The sequence below is a fragment of the Alosa alosa genome, chromosome 12, assembly GCF_017589495.1.
Source record: "Alosa alosa isolate M-15738 ecotype Scorff River chromosome 12, AALO_Geno_1.1, whole genome shotgun sequence".
NCBI classification, from domain to species: domain Eukaryota; kingdom Metazoa; phylum Chordata; class Actinopteri; order Clupeiformes; family Clupeidae; genus Alosa; species Alosa alosa.
The window spans coordinates 6,480,439-6,500,629 of record NC_063200.1 but is presented as its reverse complement, the minus strand read 5'-3'; the positions used below and the strand labels follow the sequence as shown (position 1 = coordinate 6,500,629).

General features: G+C 44.5%; 2 protein-coding genes across 10 annotated transcripts in view; one reads left to right on the top strand and one right to left on the bottom strand.

Moving 5' to 3' along the window:
• Positions 1 to 20,191, top strand: part of LOC125304936 (ras-specific guanine nucleotide-releasing factor RalGPS1-like) — an 80,372-nt gene that overhangs the window by 27,252 nt on the left and 32,929 nt on the right. For all 9 annotated transcript variants that reach the window (XM_048259480.1, XM_048259474.1, XM_048259481.1 and 6 more), the window contains one exon: positions 3,397 to 3,523. In XM_048259480.1, coding sequence (XP_048115437.1) covers positions 3,397 to 3,523 — 127 coding nt within the window. The remainder of the gene's footprint in view (positions 1 to 3,396; positions 3,524 to 20,191) is intronic.
• Positions 5,909 to 18,059, bottom strand: LOC125304938 (angiopoietin-related protein 2-like). The gene is given in 6 exon segments (XM_048259483.1): positions 5,909 to 7,166; positions 7,477 to 7,747; positions 9,087 to 9,280; positions 12,636 to 13,038; positions 13,040 to 13,615; positions 17,394 to 18,059. Coding segments are annotated over 5 exon segments (1,599 nt in total). The 5' UTR covers positions 13,571 to 13,615; positions 17,394 to 18,059; the 3' UTR covers positions 5,909 to 6,966.

The window sequence follows — 20,191 nt, the reverse complement described above, 5'->3', positions numbered from 1 at the left end:
CCTGTTTTAAAGTATATTTTTAGGGTGTTTTGCCTTTTTGTGGATAGGACAGTTGAAAGTGACCGAGAAGGAGAGTGGGAGAGATCGGGGTTGGTTATGGCCACCGGTTGAAATCAAACCCAGGTCCCCATGGGCTCCCCGACCTTACAAGTCCCAACAGGCCTTTGCTGACCTTAACATTAGCTATGGACACCTAACAGTGACCTGTACAAATCCTGTCTCACCCACAGAACACTCGTCTTTGTCAAAGACATGTACAATAGTTTCCACTGGTCTGAGAATTACATCTACCGGGGACTTTTCTGTGTTGTAATGTACAGAAACATGCCAGCAAAAACATTATAAGATGCTGACTGTCTCATTTCCATGCTGTTTTGTTCTTTTTTCCACCATTTAGAAACCGGCAATATTTTTTATTTCGTTATAGCTTTATGTTTGCATCATTTGAAAGCCCACCATAAAGATTTCATTGGGATCCATAAAGAACTGTAGTGTGGTTCCACGTTTAGTAATGTTTTCTGTCAGTGTTGAGTGATTGATTACTGGCATGACATTTCTGGCACTTAGTGGAAATCTCCCACACACTGACACACACACACACACACACTGATACACACACACACTGATGACACACACACACTGATACACACACACACACTGATACACACACACACTGATACACACTGACACACACACACTGACACACACACACACACAGACACACACAGACACACGCTAGAAGGCTCTCCCCAGACTCAGTCACTGTTCACCTTTCCCAGTCCATCTACACCTCTTTGCACATTAACTGATGTGTAGTGGCCCGTTAGCCGTCACCATGAATCATCTCCAGTGTTTCCTTTTCAACTGATGTCGGTGATGTTCAGTGGCCTCTGATGCCTCATGTTCAAATGAACAGCAATGAGAAGTAATATCCAATACGCTTTTGGTCGTTTTTTCCCCCATGCTGATTCACATCTTAACATGTTCTTTTAAACTGTCAGAGCTGTCATAACTCACCAGAGTTCCTGTTACATGGTCTTCGCCTCTCATCGATCTTTATGGTGCATTTTGTGCCTTGCACCGGGACTGTAACACTTCCTGTTAAAACTGTCTGCCATCTCAATGATCTGAAGTATTTGTTGTAAAACTGTTTGAATTCTACAATGGAAAATGGTTGTGATGGGATGGATTGGTCTTAAAAAGGGGTCAAACTGATTTTCTTTACCTGCCTTTGTACAAAAGTAGGCGAATGGCAAACCAGATCTCTTAATGGGGCATTTGCTGACACAACACTCTTAGGCCATTTGCAGGAGATTTTTTAAGCAAAGTAGTGCTTTAACGCATAACGGTGTTAGGGAAGTGCTGAACTGATCCAATGATGAAGTCACCTCTCTTCCTCTGAGAAGAGATATTAACAGGAAACCCGGATAATGGTGCCAGTTTGAACAATAGATTGAGGCTTACGGTCTTACGACAAGCTTTTTCCTAGTGTTATTCTCCCACTCAGTGGACGTGCTATAGAGTAGGTGTCGACATCATGGCACATCTTGAAAGCAGATGAGCCTGTGTGTCGTCCACTCATGATACTGTTGCTAGGCTACGGCAGTGCTTCCGTGCCTCACGTATCCTTGGAGGAGCTTTTTGAAAGAAAAGAAAAAAGCGGTTTACGTTTGGGGTGCAGCGGCATCCAGGATTGGTATTCCACGACTGGTCGGGTGGAGTGGTCTATGGCAGCCCGTGCGAGCTAGGAAAGAATCTCCATCACTGGCTCTTAACACCGTAAACCCAGATAATGATGTATGAGGTTTCAAAGTGGCCCCTGGGGAGCCCCATAAACCAGTGAGATCTGAGATTCCATGAGGTCATGACTGATGAATAGCCTTCAGGATAGGATTCAGGAGGGAGAGACATTGTGCCCAGTTATTACTATATTGTTGACCTCGTTGTAGGACAGCATGGTGGGGTAGGATAAGTATTGCTGTGTGTTTAGTGGGGGGTGGGGTGGAGACACATGGAGAGTTTCAATATTCTCTTACTTGACTGCAGCTAAGTGGGAGGTCACTTGGCTGTTATATTATGGGGTGAAATAATATAAATAAAACATTCAGCCTCATAAAGTTCTATTGTTATTATATGTGTTTTTTGATGTGTTGAAAAGTTTTCTGCATCCATTTCTATCTACTGGGATTGAGGTCTCCTGCGAGTCGGGCCTGTTTAACATGGTGTGCATGTAAGTTATTAGACTAGGAACAGTTTCACCCTTTCCTCTGTCTTTTTTGTATCCCTTGTATGAAATATTGATTTGAGTGTAATATACCATTATGAGTTGTTGATGTTTTGTTTTAGTAAAAATAGTAGGCCTACATTTGCTGTCAAGAGTCTGTGAGATTGACACATGTGTTTCATGATGTGGTAGATAGTTCCTCCTCCTTGTGCGTAGTAGTATCCTCCCTGGATTGGGAGAGGTCAAGGCTCGGCTTGCATGCGTGTGTTTGTTTCCAATGACGGCCAGACACAGGTCACAGACTCCAGCCGAGCGTGTTTGATTTTCTAAGGTGGGCAAACTGGGATGGCGGCCAATTTTTTCCGGGGGTCATACGGTCACAACCCCGTAGCCTGGGGCCTGGAGCTCAAGCTGGTTTCGCCGAGCCGCGGCATGTGCCCCGAGTATGTTTGTTGAAAACTCCCTCCAGTTGTACAGTCTGGAGTAAGAAAGCCATACCGTAAACCCGACCAGTCGCTGTTCTGCCATAGTGTTGTCATAACATCTCCGCTGCATGCTTCCCGCCATCTGGTCTCTCATTTGCCAGTCGAGACGGAGATATTTTTTATGTGTTTTAGTAACCTTTGCAGTTCCATGCTACTGAATTCAGGATCATGTCCTGCATGTCCGGTTTGGTACTGTTGAACTGCAGGCTACTGCATAAGGCCTCCCTCTTGAGGTTTTCCCTTTGCACAGTCTGTTAGTCGGCAGCACCTGTGGCTATTAGACCCTTAGATCCCTAAAGGAGGAAGAGAACAGAGGAGGTTTCCTGTGAAGGAAAGCCTGTGGTCAGCAGTTTTGCTCTGAAGCGGGTGAAATGTATCCCTTGGAATGGAGATGGCTGTCCTTGGTCTAGGTCCACACTTCCAGTAGCTTCTCTTTCAAAAAAAAAGTAATTGTTCATTATTCTGCATGATTTTGTGATTACATGTAATAAATTGCTTGTTTTAGTGTTACAACTTTTATGATGTCTTTCCCTGATGGTGCTGTTGAGACAGTTATTGAGACAGTCAAACATTGAGTGCCCCCCATGTATGAATGCATTGTTATTTTCAGTCTGTCTCCTGTTAGGCTGTCAATGTGCTCAACGCGTAATTTTCCATCACAAACACACATTTTTATTTCTTTCCTAGTTGATTAGCCGCAAGGACAAGGCCACATTCGACAAGCTGAATTATCTGACTTCTAAGGAGGAGAACTACAGTCGCTTGAGGGAGTACATCAGGTCTCTGAAGATGGTGCCATGCATCCCTTACTTGGGTGAGCTCAAGTTTTAATTCTTTCAACTCCCCAATAGTGTTTTGCATTTGTTGTTCTTTCTTATGAAAAGATGTCCTCCACTCACCATGTGTTTAGATGTGGTCTGTGTCTTTGGCCTAGCCAGTGGAAAATCATACGGGTAACATTTGTATCAGCTGAAAGAATCCAAATCAGCAGAGGTAAACATTTCATTTCAGTTTTGTAATTTATTACAGAGCTGAGGTATAATTCTTCTACAGAAACACACTCCAGATGACCTCAGTGTTATTCACTGGTATCACAGTGCCATTATTTTTAGTTATCTCCCATCATGGTGTGAAGAATGTTGCGTGTTGCAACATATGACCTAACACATTTTATCTGTCAATTCTTCCATCGCCTTTATACTCCCACTCTGCTTTTGGGTCTCCTGTTTATCTGACGTCTTCTACTTTTTTCTGCTTGCGTAATTTATCAGTGTCTGCATAAGCCGCTAAAAGAAAGAATAATTTGTCTAATGCCTAAACAAAAAGCAAACAGCTTAAATTCTAAAGATATTCTGAACTGTTTGTGTTTATGTCGAGGCCATCTCTGTTCATCAAGACTTAACTTTGTAGCCAAGAGCAAGTCCTAACTGTTTCAGGCCAGACTCATTTAGACAGATTGTTTTCAGAGACTGGAGTGCCACTGCCATTGTCATTATGCACCTGTCAACTTAGCCACATGTCGGTGCAGTTGAAGTAAGAGTTTAAAAAGAGAGTAAGCCACCCTCAAAACATACGGTTCTAATCATGTGGAATTTCTCGACAGTTTGAGAACATTGTGTCAGGGCAGCACAGCATCTTTATAAATCTGTGCTGGAGAATGGATTGCAGGACATGGAAAGTGTCTGGAATAACCATTACACATCCACTCTCATTCCCTTTTGTTTCGCTGATGACATAGAAGTGCCGAAACTCGGGTTGTTTTTTAGGGTGCCACTGTAAGAAGAGCTGCTGGATGAAGTGAAGATGCTGACGAACAGCTTTGTCATTTACAGAAAGAGCCTCAGGACTTTGTGAGTGATGTGCAGCTGTGTAATAAAATAATATGATGTGGGAAAAGGGAGAGGAATCCTGTCCGTACTCAGCCTTTTTGCATCTTTTCATGTCAAGATAATAATGTGGAAATAATACTCTGGGAACTGTTGTGATTTTGTTTTGATGTATCTGACTTTGAGAGAAGTCTGGTGATCTCATTTTGAGTTTTACTTCACTTGCAAGCTTGCAGTTTTCCTGAGTCATTTTGTTAATGGCAGATTTGATGTTTTAAGGCTGTCCTATGGGAAAGACAGACCTGTAGTATTTGTTGTGTTGTTTGTGAGATTGTGTTTGTGTTGGAGGGAACTTTGATGTCTTTGTGTGTTTTGTTTTGTGTCTGCCTCACGCTAATGTGAGTGTGTCTCTTTTGGAAAAGCTCTCACAATATATTTTGTCTGGGTAGCTGATGTCCTCTCTAAGCCCCCTGTAGTAGAACAATCCAGCACTTGTTTCCCGCCTGTCTTCTCTCCTGTCATCTCAAATGGACAGTTGTTTACTGTAAATTTTGGCAAAATTAAACATGCCCTCAGATAACCTCGGAGAAGTTGGCTCAAGAAATGAATTGATTAGAGCACACTTTTAGTTGCACAGCTGCACATTTTACATTACATTTGAAAAAATATTGAAAACGTTTTTTAACGATTTGGAAGGTCTAATATTTATTGCTGTGAGTTATTAGTGTGGCTGGATGGTTCTGCTATGATTTATGAGGTGATAACGGCTGATTTGATGCTCTGGTTTCTCTAGGGTTCTATGGGACCGCTATACCCTCCATTTTTGAGCATTCACCCTACCCCCCACTAAACAACTTGCATGACCTGCCAGTCTCTGACTATACACTTTTACTTAACTTTAGTTCAAGATATTCAAGGTAGCAAAGTACAGAAGTCATAAATGCATCAGAATATCTACTGACTGTTTGCTACCTCACAGACTGACATTTCACACCACATAATATGGGCATAAAGCTTAATTACACAGAGAAAGAAAAATAATCTCTCCGTCATGACGTCTCATGAGCTGTGTGACTGACACACCCAGATCAGCTTCGCTCCATTGCCCTGAATCAAACCATCTGCCTCCTGTCATCACTGCTGAACATGTGGGATACTTTTGGTGGAGATGGGGTTTTGATTAATGTTGGGGAGAAACACATACCCATTCCCTTGATTCTAAATTGGCAGCTTGTTGACCCTCACAAATCAAGTAGACTAATGAAGAAGTCTAATAAAGGTCGCAGCTGAGCAACAGAACATGCATACAGAATTGTTATCCATTATATGCAACTGATCATATGGTAATGAGTAGGCTACTGTTGCCAGTGTTATTCATTACATTCTGTCTTTATTACTTAAACTCACTTTTACTTATCCAGTTCAACATGTTGAATTGAATGACTAATGACAAACTTCCTTTAATCTTGAGAAGGCATGAAGCCAATAAGTCTTCTTGAAGTAAATCATAAGGAGCATTGTAACGGCTGATCTCAATCGTTGGCATATCCCACATGAATGTATGCTAGTGGGTCAGAGTTGGTTCGACGGAGAACATGAAACTGCAGCACCATGGTGGGGATTTGAGTAACTGTGTCTGTGTCGTGACATATTCAGGGCATTGCATCACATATAAACATACTACATCACGTACAGCACATCACATTAATTTTCTCTGCACAGATTGTGCTGTGGACTAGAACAAATAAACAACAACAAATTGTGAAGCATTTTCCGATGCCTTCTTTCCCCCACCTGGTCATAGTCTCATAGCAGTGTGCGCTGGTCTTGGTTCAGAGTGAGGTGGCCCACAGGGCTCTTTCCCCCCTCACAGGAAACCAGTGGCTCTCCCCCTGTCATGCCTTCATCACCACATGTGGAAACTGCGTTTCTCGGTGGGGCAGCTCGCAAAAAGGCTGATGGCTGACAGACGAGGCTAGGCCTTACTCCATGTCCGGTTTCCACTGCTTTGTCTGCTCTGCCCATTCAAGCTGACTGTGGGGGCTCACCCGTCCAATAGTCCAGATTTTTTTTTTTTTTTAAAAGAAAATGAATAGAAAAAAACTGGCCCCGTATGACCGGAGCTCCACGAGTCCCTGTGTCTCCTGAGCAGCCTTGGAGTGTCCAGTCCCAACGGAGGCCTCTGGAAAGAGCTCTGTAATTTTCATAAGTTTATGCTGTACCATTGTGTTATACTTGTGTATGAATGCATATTGATGAAAGCAATAACCAAAATTAAAAAAAAAAAAAAAAACAACAAGAAATAAACAACATTTAACTTAGTTTAATTGCACTTATTTTTCTGAGATGGGGGAGAAAAAAAAAACTCATTGTGTATATTCTGAACCACTTCTGTTTGTGCTGTAACTGCAGTCATTTGGCGGGGATGGTTCTAATGGTACGTGTTTGGGTTCGGCCGAATCATCATGGTGACCTTCTTCAAGGAGTAGGCCCCACCACGGAACTCAGCCCAGTATACGCCATCCTGGTAGCGACTGCGATAGTGCCCTCCCCTGTACCACACGCCATTAAGGTTGGAATGGGCACAGGCATTATACCACCACCCTCCCTTCTGGTAGTGGGCGCAGTTACCTGAAGTTACAGAGAAAAACACAAGTTAGCTGAGAATAATACGCCTATTTGGCTCTGTGTGGTTCACAAATTAATACATTATTTTAATCAGATAATCAGTTGTTCTCATCAACGCCCAAACACGGATCATGTCACTGATATTAAAGTCAACTGTTATCCTGTTAGAAACAGAAACTAAGTTCATAAAATGCTTCTTCTTACTATGTTCAGCTAACATAGTAAGAAGATGAAAGTTAAATAACAAATAGTGATAGTGACTGTCCAAACTCCATTGAGAGATTAATAACTATTTACCAGCCCAATATCTCACCTGTGTACATGTCGTGATCTCTGTCCAGGGTGGTAAACTGTTTCCCATTGTGCCAGGTCAGGGAGTCCCCGGCATTACCATGGTAACGGCCCACCCTTAGCTTGTAGAACTCTGTCTCGGGCTCGAGGCGGAAACTGGCATACTCGGCAAACGTCTTCCTGCCCGACCAGTCCTCCAGGGTCACCAGCAGCTTGTAGTTGCCCTGGTTGGTCAACCAGTAGATGTGCTCCAGACCTAGCCAGTACTCACCATCAATGTTTCCAAAGCCTTGCTGCGAAGGGAGACGAGAGTAGGACAGCAGAAAGTAGGAGGATAGGGGAGGAGAAGACAGATATAACCTTTTTAGGCAATGTTTCCCAACATATTGTTACAGTGTAACCCATACTGTTCGCTACCATATGCTCCATGTCACACTGCATGTTCACTGAAGGTATGATCAAAGCTGCTGTTTCTGCCACGTTAAGCTCATGCTGTTGATGAAGATTTTTATGTTAAGGCCTTCTCAGTTCAGTTACCTAGTACATGCATGTAGCTCTAGGACTTCGCACGCACTTAGAGTTTCCCTAGTAAACATGTAGATTTAATTCCCTCAACGTTGAAACATTCTTACGCTGTCTCGTTTGTTTGTTTATTCAGTGCAGTCAAATTTTGATGTCTTGATATTGCTATTTACAGGGCCAGAATTTACACTTTTATCTTCGGGTTATCAGTAAATTACGATGGCTTAAGACATGTTGTTAATATTCTCCCTCCACAAATCCTATTTGTATCTGATGTCTTGTTTTCATTTGACATCACATATGGTTTTTATTAAGGACGGTAGTTTTAAATGCCAATTTAGCTCATGGGGTTTGGGGCAAGCTGATACACGTTCACAATAATTCCCTGGTTCGGTCATGGGGCGTAGGTCACAATTGCTGCTAAATATTTTCCTCCACTCTGTGGTTTTTTGTAATACCACTCTCTCCCCACAACACCAAGGATTCCCCTCTCCATACATATTACGTCAAAATGATTGCTTTGGCTGTGAATAAATGTCTTCATGATGGGATCAGGTTCTGATGGCAGATTTATTTTGTTGGCTCGTTTTTTCATCAAATCGTGTCTCATTAGAAAGTCTTAGAGTAATTGCGCTGGGAGAATGCCCCCTTTCATGTAACCTGATCAAATTGGAAGATTCAGCATGGAAGGAGTTCCCACATTGCATGTTCACTTTCCCCCAATGGTTTCAAATGGAATGCTCCCCTTTTTTCATCACACGGGGAAAGTTCAAAATGTTCCAAAGCGGTTTTTCCTTGGTTTTCACCATATGCTGTGAGCTTGGCACTCATTGCATTGCAGTTGACCAATAACTTCCATGTTTTTCAGCAGCAATGTGCTTTTCATTATTTTTAATACAGCTAAATTGTTGTCGAGCACAACAAAGCCAGCGTCAAGAAAAAAAAAAAAAGAGCGCTTCACAAAACTTCTATTATTTGTAAATCCCCAAAAATCACAAAAAGAAAATCCCCAAATTCAGCCTTAAAACTCTCTAAACGTTCTATGCAGTCTGCCAATGATGACTGAAGGTATGAGTAGTGTTTTTTTGTGCTGTATTTCTTTTATTTTACCTTATATGTCTCCCAGTTTCTGAAGAAGTTGACTGATCCATCTAGGCGTCTCTGGATGACCGTCCAGCCGCCTGGGTCGTGCCTCTGGTCACACCACACCTGCATCAGCCGGTTAGCGTTCTCCGGCTTCACCAGGTACATGCCACTGGTGGCGTGGCCTTCCTCCAGAGCATGCAGACAGTCCTTGAAAGGTCCTGCACAGTTAGAACAGATGTGAGACAGTGGTGAGACATTGGTGAGGAAATCCAAACAAGGGAAGGTACGCTTGAGACTACAGTAGAATAATCTTTGGACTCCGGTGTGGTTGAAAGATGTAGACCTAAGAAAATAATTAATTTTTTAGAGGTGGGTAAGAAGTGGGTAATCACCAGCAATCAAATAATGTTTTAAACTTCCACACAACAGCAGGAACAAAATTGATGTTTTAGTTCAGTCTTTAGATGAGTTTGTGAGTCTGTGATTTGAGGAAGGATCATGTGAGGAAACAAGAAAATATCTTTTGGTAGTATAATTCACTGTCATGCATGGTCCAGAAATCCCTTTGCAACACCAAAGAACTTTTTCCTCTGTCGCACGCACACTATTTGTTTATCCAGCAACGGCTTTGCAAATAACAATGTAGACCATAAAAAAAACCATAGACAAGGTAAAATATGTTGCATGATTTTATGAAATTACGATGTATTGCGACATCATGCAAGTCAAATTTGTAGTTTCTTATGTCTCATTCCATCGAACTACAGATCCGCTACCCGATCTGGCAAACTTACATAGTGCGGTTATAGCCGATAGAGGGCCGCTGGGTTTAATGCAGAAATGCTGTTCACCCTGTTACGAGTTGATGAACCACTGAAACAATTTTGGAAACATTATTTTAAGGTACAAAAAACTCTTTGGTGTTGCTTTAATCTACATAGGAAATGTGAGAGGTTGTAGAGGAATGAATGAGGAGGACACCACCAACACCTGTTCTTTAAAAAAGAGGATCTAACTTCCTGTCATGATCCCGGGATTTATGTTAGCTGTCAGTTTTTCAGTGAACTTGTAATACAAGGGATCAAAGGATGATGCTAAAAACTATCACTTCTCAGCAGTTTAATGCAGTGTCAGAAACGGTGCTAACAGTCACTAGGAAGTCCTCTCAACACTCATTAACACAATCCTGTGTCTTGTCTGCACAGTAACGAGCAAACTCCCTCCAACACCCTCTCAGGTGGTCCGCGGTTGCCTGGATTTCCTGCATCAGAATGGATTTGATTTTTCCCCTCCTTGAAAACCTCAGAACCCTGTTACCCAGAGTTGACTTTGGCAGCGGTTCTGTGAAGGCAGATTTGCCACTGGTTAGCTGTACCGGCGCCAAGAACAGCACGGGCATTAGGGCTTCGGCAGCATGGGCTTATGCAGCTAAGTTATAGTTTAACCAGTAGTGTAAAGTAGTTCTCTTTCTCACTGGAATGTAGTATTTGGTTTTCAGCAGCTGTAAATATCATTACATTCTTTCATTTTTATTTTGCCCCTTCAGCGTGCAACACGTTGAACCTGGGCCATATGGTAGAGCTGTCGAGGTAAAGATGTCGAGAATATTTACTGTGCACCTACAGGGAAGTGCTTATGTTTCACCCTTGAACTGATGCTTGATGTGCCGGCAGAGCTCCGTGGTCTCCTTTTTAAGCCCCCCTGCCCGAGAGAATGGTTTCTGAAAGAGAAGCTGGCTTACTTTGGTGCTGCATGCTCACATGAAAGAGGCCTTGGTTGCTTATCCCCTGCTGCCTGCTGTACAGTACATCTGCTCTCATGTAATCCTTGTACGTTTTACGCTGGTTCTCCTTTCAGACCGTAACCATTCTTAATTGTGCATAACTTTCAGAATCTTTTTTTTAAATAATATTTAGAAATGAATGAATGTTTCCCAGCTTTAATGTGGCATTGTCCAAAGGTAGTGCTGAAACCTTGGGCCTTTTATTTTTTGCTGACAGTTGAAAGCCTTTGAGGTTTTTGACATTTGATTAATGTTTTGTATGACCCTCACATCAAGTAACATGTGAGTTTCCACTTCAGACCACATAATTCCCCCTTACAGTAACCTTCAAGCTGCTCTCTCACATGTGTTTCAACTGGGAAGTAATAAATGCTGTAAGAACAATGGTAAAGGAAGAAATTGAAGTATTGATGGCACCAGTGGAACAGTGGAAACAAGTAAAAGCCATAAATCCCAAAGTCTCCTAACTGTCAACTGTCAAATATAAAGAGTTGTGTGGTTGTTTTCATTATATAAAATTGCAGAGCCCATTTACAAGTTAATAGTGTTTGAGCGTTTTGTTCTGAAGAACCACTTAATCTCATGATCTATGATCAACAAGTCATGATCCGTCTGAGGCTGGAAAGAAATTGAGAAAAGAACAAATTAATCAGATAAGATACGTTAAGACAACTTTCTCAATACTTACTTAATCTTGTAACAGTTTTTATTTCTGTTGTAGGCTGTTTTGAGTTTTATTTGTGTAGCATTGTTATGAATGGAGTCTTGTTAGGAAAATGATAATTCCAGCTGGAAGAGGGTTCCACATATCCTGTCTGTTTGCCCTCCGTGTCTACAAGTGCTGATTCAGGGCAATCCTGCTCTTTCTCCTGGACTTGGCAGAAAGCCTGGAGTAGCCCACCAGCCTGCACGCACAGGTATCGGAACTCCCCCTATTACCGTCGGTCCCGTATTTCCACCGTCTTGCGTGTATGTGTCACTTTAATATCAGTTTCTATACAAACCAAGACAGCAGACTCCTAAAGAAACGCAACCACCCACACCATAGGTGTATCTAAATTAGCTATGTACCAAAAATGACATTTTACCGTGACTCAAAGAGCTGTAGACAGTGTTGTAAGGCTGCGTGTACACAACCGCTTGAGCTCCAGTGGAATTTTAATTTCACGATGAGAATTCTCGGTCTAACCGGCCCATGTGCCGTTGAAACAGTGTAAATAGGCTTACCCATCAGGCCAGCACTATAACTCCGGCGTGGTAAACAAAATCGGATATTTCAGGCAGTAAATGCTCCGTTAACAAACAAACCAGATTTTGTTCAAATCTACACACCTATGGCTACTGAAAAATGTCAGGTTAATTTAGCAAATGTTATTTTGAAGTGTTAAAAAACATCGTTGTTTTAGAATTTCTGAACAAAAGTGGTGATAATTGGGGGTGTTACGGTAGGAAGAGTCTGAACGACGGCTAGTCTAGATGCCCACCCACAGTGCAGGAAACAGCAGTGTGGTGTTGCCCATCGGCTATTTCATGCCCCCATTGGCAGACAGAACATTTGTTTCGCTATGTCGGTATCTCTCTTTCTCGCTCTCTCTTTCTTTCTGGTTTAGCTGCTGTATTTTTTTTTTTATTTTTTTTTTATTCATGACACATTTATGAACTTCACAGTTCAATTAGTCACCTTGACTAGAATGCTGACTCTGCTTTTGGGAGGAACAAGAGTAGATAAAAAAATAAAAAAAAAAAAAAAAAAATGAATGAAAAGTTGAATGAAATGTCATGGAACTCACCAGAAGGTTTATCTGTGCTGGACGAGCTCTGGGCTCCATACGCCATTGTGGGCAGCGGTTGCAGCAAGGCCTTGGAGTTCTGGTCGCTCTGTATCTCATTGGTTATCTGGTTGTTGCTATTGCGCGTGTAAGTGGGTGGGTGGTACGCCCTGACTGGAGTCATGGGATGCTGCGGTCGCTGAGGAGGATGCTGGGGCATCGCGGGCGGCTGCTGCTGCTGTGGCGGCAGTGGCTGCGGCTGCTGCCAGCCGCAGCGGCCTCTCCGCCGCTCCCTCCCGGCGTCGTCCGCCCGGCAGTGCTCCTCCAGCTGCACGATGGCGGCGCTCTGGTTGCTGGCGAGCGAGGCCAGGTGCTGGTACTTGTGCTCCAGGTCGCGGTAGCGCGACACCAGCTGCTGCATCTCGGGCGGTGTGGTTGAGCACGCGGTTCTCCAACTGGGCCACCTCCAGCGCGTTGTCGCGCTTGCGGATGATCTCGTGCAGCAGCTGCATGTAGAGCTGCGTGACGCGCGCGTTCATGTTGCGGCTCTCCTTGCGCAGCAGCTTGACCTCGTTGACCACGCCGCCGTCCACCTCCACCAGCTGCTGCAGCGACTCGATCTGCCGCCGCTGCTTGTGCAGCTCGCTGTTGACCACCTCCAGCTCCTGCTTGTTGACGCGCGTCTCTGCCTGGCCCTCCGGCGACCTGGAGTTGACGCAGATGGCCCCCGTGGCCTTCTGCTGGGGGACGATGAACGTGTAGGAGCACTTGTCCGTCTGAGAGGCGGCGGCGACGGGAATGGGCGCCTCCGCGGCGCGTTTGGGACGCGCGGCATACATGAACTCTGGTTCCAGGGTGTCGTCATGGCTCTCAATCTCCTGGGCTTCTCCCTGAACAGCAGGCCCAGGTCCAGGAGCTAGGGACGCCGCCAGCAGGACCAAGAGAGGGAGCTTCATGATGAAGCGTGGATATGCCTCGTGTCTCAGTACGTGCTGTGATTGCTGAAAGAAGAGAAAAATAAAGTAATCAGTTCTTATGAATCTGTACTTGCCCTGACTTGCGTAATCACAGGATGAGTTTCTTATAAATGTCCGCACCATCTCAATCACAAAATGGCTCCTGGAGACCCATTGCCATGGAAACGATGGAACCATGGAAACAGTTGATGGCCCTGAGCAGAGGATCTGTTTACATACCGAACAGAACCCGTGCCGGGCCCAAGCAGTCAGTCTCAGGTGCTCTGCCATGGTTCAGCATAATTAATTCTGCTGCGGCTTTGAGTTATAATGTTACCTACCACATGCATCAGAATTTCTATAATTAGCTGACTGATGATTTAAAAGAGAATGTTTTGTGTTCTAGGCATATGGCTTTGCCATCAAGTCAGAACTGGGTGACTTTCTTTTTGTAGAAAAAACGCTTTTTGCAGAAGCTTCAAAGTTCTGTGGCTTTCGAGGGAACTTGTTTGTACAAGTTAAACCTCAGCAATAATGGAGTTAATAGTCCCTATTGTATTCTGTAGACCAACCAGAAGGATCAGATGAACACGGCTAAACATAACCCAGTGCATGGTAATTGATCTTAGCATATAATGCTACAGTACAATTTAAAACATTAAATGTATTTTTGATATTTGTACAAATGCAGCACATGTTTGTGTTATGTGTTTGTTTGTTTGTCCATGTTTGTGGTGTGTGTGTGTGTTTGTTTGTTTGCCTGTCCTTGTGTGTAGTTTGTGCGTGTGTCTGTTGCTATGTTGAAATAATTTCTAGCTCACAGCAAAGGCAAAGATAAGGGAGGATATGAAATACATGTGTTGTGCTTAAGCACATTGTACTTCGGTGTTTATTTGTGTTTATGTCTGCAGTCATGTGTACACGCTATTTGTGTGTCTTTGAACATTGGCACTGTGTGTGTGTGTGTGTGTGTGTGTGTGTGTGTGTGTGTCTGTGTGTGTGTGTGCGCGCACATGCGTTTACATAGAGGACTGCAGATGTTTGGATAGTGTTATGGGGCAGTGTGTGTGTGTGTGTGTGTGTGTGTGTACTGTATACTGTATGTGTAGACCAGAGGAAATGGCTGTGGAGTGGATGACTCAGAGGTCAGAGGTGTAGTGGCCAGACGTGTGGTGCAGGACAGTCCAGCGTATCAACCCCAGATTGGCCACAGACGGCCTCCTGAAAATAGAGCCCCCTGGACCACTCTCCTGTGGTCATTGTGTATCTCAGAAGTTATATGGGGTAGATTTACAGTGACTGAATTGTCGGGCTTTACGGCTCCTGCTTTAGCATCAAGCCATGCCAAATGGGATAACTGTGAGCTGCTAAATATAACGGCTGCAGTCAGTACAGTGCTTTACCAGCACTACCAGCAGCACCTAGTTTCCAGTGTTGATGAAAAAAACTCAGTGTCCCCCCTCAAAGCCGACTCTGATGGAAACTCTGCACGTCGGTCTGCAGTTCTCGATGAAGTCATGAACGTTTCGTGACTGGAAGTGACTTGCATGTCGGCACGATTGGAATCAGTCATGGAAGTTGTGTAGAGACAAGTGTCTCAATTGAGACTGTGATCAGTGGGTTTTTTTTGCCAAAAGTAGTATTACACCACAGCATCCGTGTCAGGGCCAGGAGAAACCAGCGGAATGTATTCAAGGGAGCTTTTTCCTCAAGGGAGCTTTCTTCCACACCAAGCCAGAATGATGTAGCAGTTATGCAATTATGAAAAGGGACTGTTTCTGGTTAAGATGTGTGGTTCTGTTTAGCACGGTGCATGTTGCTCCTCGTGCCCTCTGAGGCGCCTGGTGTTTATTGTTGTCACCACAGAGAAACATGTGCTCTGTGTTTGTGTGTTTGTGTGTGTGTGTGTGTGTGTGTGTGTGTGTGTGTGTGTACTGTATACTGTATGTGTAGACCAGAGGAAATGGCTGTGGAGTGGATGACTCAGAGGTCAGAGGTGTAGTGGCCAGGCGTGTGGTGCAGGACAGTCCAGCGTATCAACCCCAGATTGGCCACAGGCGGCCTCCTGAAAATAGAGCCCCTGGACCACTCTCCTGTGGTCATTGTGTATCTCAGAAGTTATATGGAGTAGATTTACAGTGACTGAATTGTCGGGCTTTACGGCTCCTGCTTTAGCATCAAGCCATGCCAAATGGGATAACTGTGAGCTGCTAAATATAACGGCTGCAGTCAGTACAGTGCTTTACCAGCACTACCAGCAGCACCTAGTTTCCAGTGTCACGATGAGAAAAACTCAGTGACCCCACTCAAAGCCGACTCTGATGGAAACTCTGCGATGGGTCTGCAGTTCTCGATGAAGTCATGAGCGTTTAAGTGACTGGAAGTGACTTGCATGTCGGCACGATTGGAATCAGTCATGGAAGTTGTGTAGAGACAAGTGTCTCATTCTTGAGACTGTGATCAGTGGGGTTTTTTTTGCCAAAAGTAGTATTATACCACAGCATCCGTGTCAGGGCCAGGAGAAACCAGCGGAATGTATTCAAGGGAGCTTTTTCCTCAAGGGAGCTTTCTTCCACACCAAGCCAGAATGATGTAGCAGTTATGCAATTATGAAAAGGGACTGTTTCTGGTTAAGATGTGTGGTTCTGTTTAGCACGGTGCATGTTGCTCCTCGTGCCCTCTGAGCGCCTGGTGTTTATTGTTGTCACCACAGAGAAACATGTGCTCTGTGTTTGTGTGTTTTGTGTGTGTGTGTGTGTGTGTGAGGGCAAGGGTGTGTGCGTGTGTGTCAGTGTAATGGTTACCAAATCAAAAAAGAAGCCAAAAGAGTTTTACCCTTCAGCTCATTGCATGACTCCTTCACAAAAAAATGTGATGAGAGTCGTGCAAAGATCACATCTGTAATCTCTTTAATGTTGTCGTCTTCCACTATGTGATTCTTTCTAGGGCTCATTAGAATCTTTTTTCGTTATTTTTTCTAAAGCAATGCAGACTTCTGACGTTTCCCCACACTTGCATAGGGTGTTAACCCAAGCACACAATAAACCAGTCTATGTTTGCGTCCTCGTCTGGTCTGAGACTGTGTTGTGGGGGAGCACGAGTCCTGCATGGTTCAGTGGCCTGTGGGAATTTACTGGAAAAGTGGCCATTAAGCAGGGTTATAGGGGCAAAGACATGCATCCCGCCTCCAGGCAACTGACTGGAGATCAGTGCCCTCAGCACCTCTGTATGTCAGCAGAGCCGCTCCAGTGCTGCACAGTTCATTCCCACACACTTAAATCTAAAGCAAATATTAAGTAACTTTGTTAATTTCCTGTTTGATAACTTTTCCAGTTTGTGCTGCTGTTTTGTATTTGACACAGAACTGGTGCCAGAGAACAAATGAGGTATTTCCCCCCGTAGTGTGTGTGTGTGTGTTTGTGTGTGTGTGTGTGTGATAAGTCTTCAAGGCTCTCTGCTACCCCTTTGACTTTCAGTAAGACAGTTTTATTTATTAACCCTGGCCCCTGCAGACAGAATGACACATTTGCTCCTTCTAATAACTTGACAGTGTTTGCATAGTCCCGTGAAGTTGTTTTAAATATCTCCGCTTTATGTTGATGAATTATGGCTAATGAAAACCCAAAGAAAGCAACGACTTGCTCATTTATGCCGGCTGCATAGCCGTTTATTTGACACTGAAATTAGTTCTTCTAACAATTGTAGTCAATTAAAAAAGTTCCCTCGGCACCATTAATGAACAGCCAATTCTCTCCAGTGACTCTCAACTCAACTCTGCAGTAGACTATCACCACTTTGTTAGAGACAGAAGGAGCATCCTTACCAGAAAATTGTCCCAGGCTTTTTTTTTTCTTTTTCGTTTCTTTGTTTCCTTCTCTCTTCCACTTAAATCCCCTGCTGCTCTGTCAGGTTGGATTGAGATGCTCTTGTGAATAGAGCCATCGCACTTTCACTTCTCGCACTGCCTCCTTGTCTGCCACTCTTCGACTCCAGACGTATCTTCAGAGGGTGTCCATCACCGGGAAACACTTGTGGAGCCTCCGCGGAGACTTGTCGAGAGCCCTGATTGCGACCAGGTGCTGAAACTCATAACCTCAAAAATGCACGAGGACTCTCTGGGCTGCGAAGTGCCCTCCAGCGGTGTCATCTACAGGTTGTCCTGAGTTCCTGATATGTGTGAAGGGTCTGTGTCTGTGTGTCTGTTGTGTGTTTGCTGAGGAGCAGGGCTGGTTCTGGGTACATCTGTCCTCCCCACTGGCACTCAGACTAGATCCACTTCATCACTTCTGCCTCAAGATCCCTCAAACTCTCCACAGTCCAGCCTCCCTCCTGTTCCCCAGTACACACACTCCCTTTCTCTCTCTCTCTCTCTCTCTCTCTCTCTCTCTCTCTCTCTCTCTCTCTCTCTCTCTGGCTCTGCCTTAACTCGCTCTCTCATTCACTCCAACACATCTAGAGGCAGGGCACTTTTCCAGCAGGGACTTGTGAAGCTGGTGGTGATTGTGGTGTGTGTGTGTGTGTGTATGGGGGGTGTGTGTGTGTATGGGGGGTGTTCAGATCCTCCCTCTCCCCTCCCTCTGCCCTCCCTCTCTCACCAGCAGCAGCAGCACAGGCTCCAGTCCCCCACCCAAGCCCTCGTCCCCTAAAGCCCCAGTAAACGCCCCCCAATCCCTCCACACACACTCCACACCCCTCGTCCCCACTGCTCGGGCTATTTGTGGAGTCAGGGAGCCACGGCCGCCAGCTGCAACCGTTGCCGGGTGAGGTCACGGGCGCTAGGGAGTGTGCTGGACAGTCCCGTGGAGTCGGGTCGTCATGGGAGAGAGTGGGAGTGATGGAAGACTAACGAAGAGCGCTGATGAGATTGCCCTCTGCACGATCCGTCTCTGTTCTCTTACTTCTTTGGGGGGAGCTTTTCCATTTTTCATTTATCACACTTATAAGGAAGTGGGGGAAAGATTTTTCATCTTTTTGAAGGGTTTAAGTTGCTACAGTTGGCTTATAATTTATTTTGACAAATAGTCATTAAAGAAACTCGAAGACCTTGTGACATGGAAATATTACATCACCCCACTGTGTAATGTTAAAATGTAATAGATCACAGTCTGTGCACTGAACTAGAGAAGGGTCCAGTGTAGCCTTCTCTGAGGTTTTATCATCAATCCTGCTTTGTTGAACACTAATGAAAGGAAGGGGAAAGTAACATGATAATTATGGGAAGGACAGTACAGAGATAACACCCAAAATGTTTCAAGATTTTACCGACCCTGTAGCTTCAGCGGAGCAGTTTGTAGAAAGCGCAAAACCTAGACCTAGATATATTCATTTTACAAGAGGCAGTGTGGTGATTCTGGAAAAAGGTGAATCCGTTTAATTCAAACTAATGAAAGCCAGTCAGCACCTATAAACAAAATACATACCAAATCAACAACTTCAAATAAATACAGTGGTTAAACTCCTGGAACTACAACTGGCAGACTAGCTGTTTAATCTTATCCTCTCCTCCAACAATTTCTAAACAAGATTCAGTTCCGTTTTGGCTGATACACACTCAATTATGGTCAGCATGTCTGCCACTTTCCTTCATTTTCTAAACATACTGATCAATTCCGTGCCAAGGTAAAACACAATACCTTGCTGCTTACTTTGGAAAAACTCTTGTCTGCACTACTAGACTATTCCGTGTGTTCTTGGTCAATCCTGCTGGAAAAGTACGTTTTTGCAACCCAGGCATTCTTCATCTCCACGTATGTGGCACTTGAAGAATGTCAGTCTCCTGCTAGGTCAAAATAATGGAGTAGATTCCTGTCCTTGCTTGAGGTTCGTGGGCAGCCAAAACTGGACTCTTGCATACCGGGGGTTCAGGATGCTGGGGTGTGATTTCACAGAATTTACAAGGGGCCACACAGGTCTCTGAGGTGAGAGCTATTCCCCATGACAGCGTTCCCGGCCCTGAACTAATCCCCCGGTACATGAATTCAGTTTTGGATGTTGCCAGCTTTTTAGACATCAGTGCTCTGATGGCAGATAGGATATATCAGGATATCTAACTACTTTCACTCCCCACAAACAAGCTGCTACTACTACTACTACTACTACCTATACCAGTATAGAAGTACTGTAACTACCACAACTGCTTTACTACTGCTGCTACTGCCACTAATGACTTTGTAATAATGGTGACAAATGAGTGGCTGCCAGAGTAGCAGCAGGCACTAAGCTTGCTCCAAGGCTCATGTAAATCCCCCTGCTCTCCTAATCCCTGTTGAAAGGAGCAAGGCTTTATTAGCAGAGTGGTCTGGGCTACGCCTGTCTGCTTGGGCTCCTCTGCCCGACGGCCTGCATGATTTATTGGGACCCACAGGTGAGGCCAGCCATCACAGTGTAGACATTCAGCAGAGTTTTCTGAGCGGGGGAAAGAGTACACACACACACAAGTCGTCTGAAAGGAGGTGTGGGGGTGATATTTATTTGCGTTGTTAAATCTTCCCTGGGAGTTTTGGTGTCTGTTGTGAAGAATTTACCCTCCCCGGCCGCCAAAGCCAGTGCTGTGCCTGAAATCCGGGATGATCCGACTTATTCGAGCCCCCACATTGTTTTCCTGTGGCACGGAATCCCGCG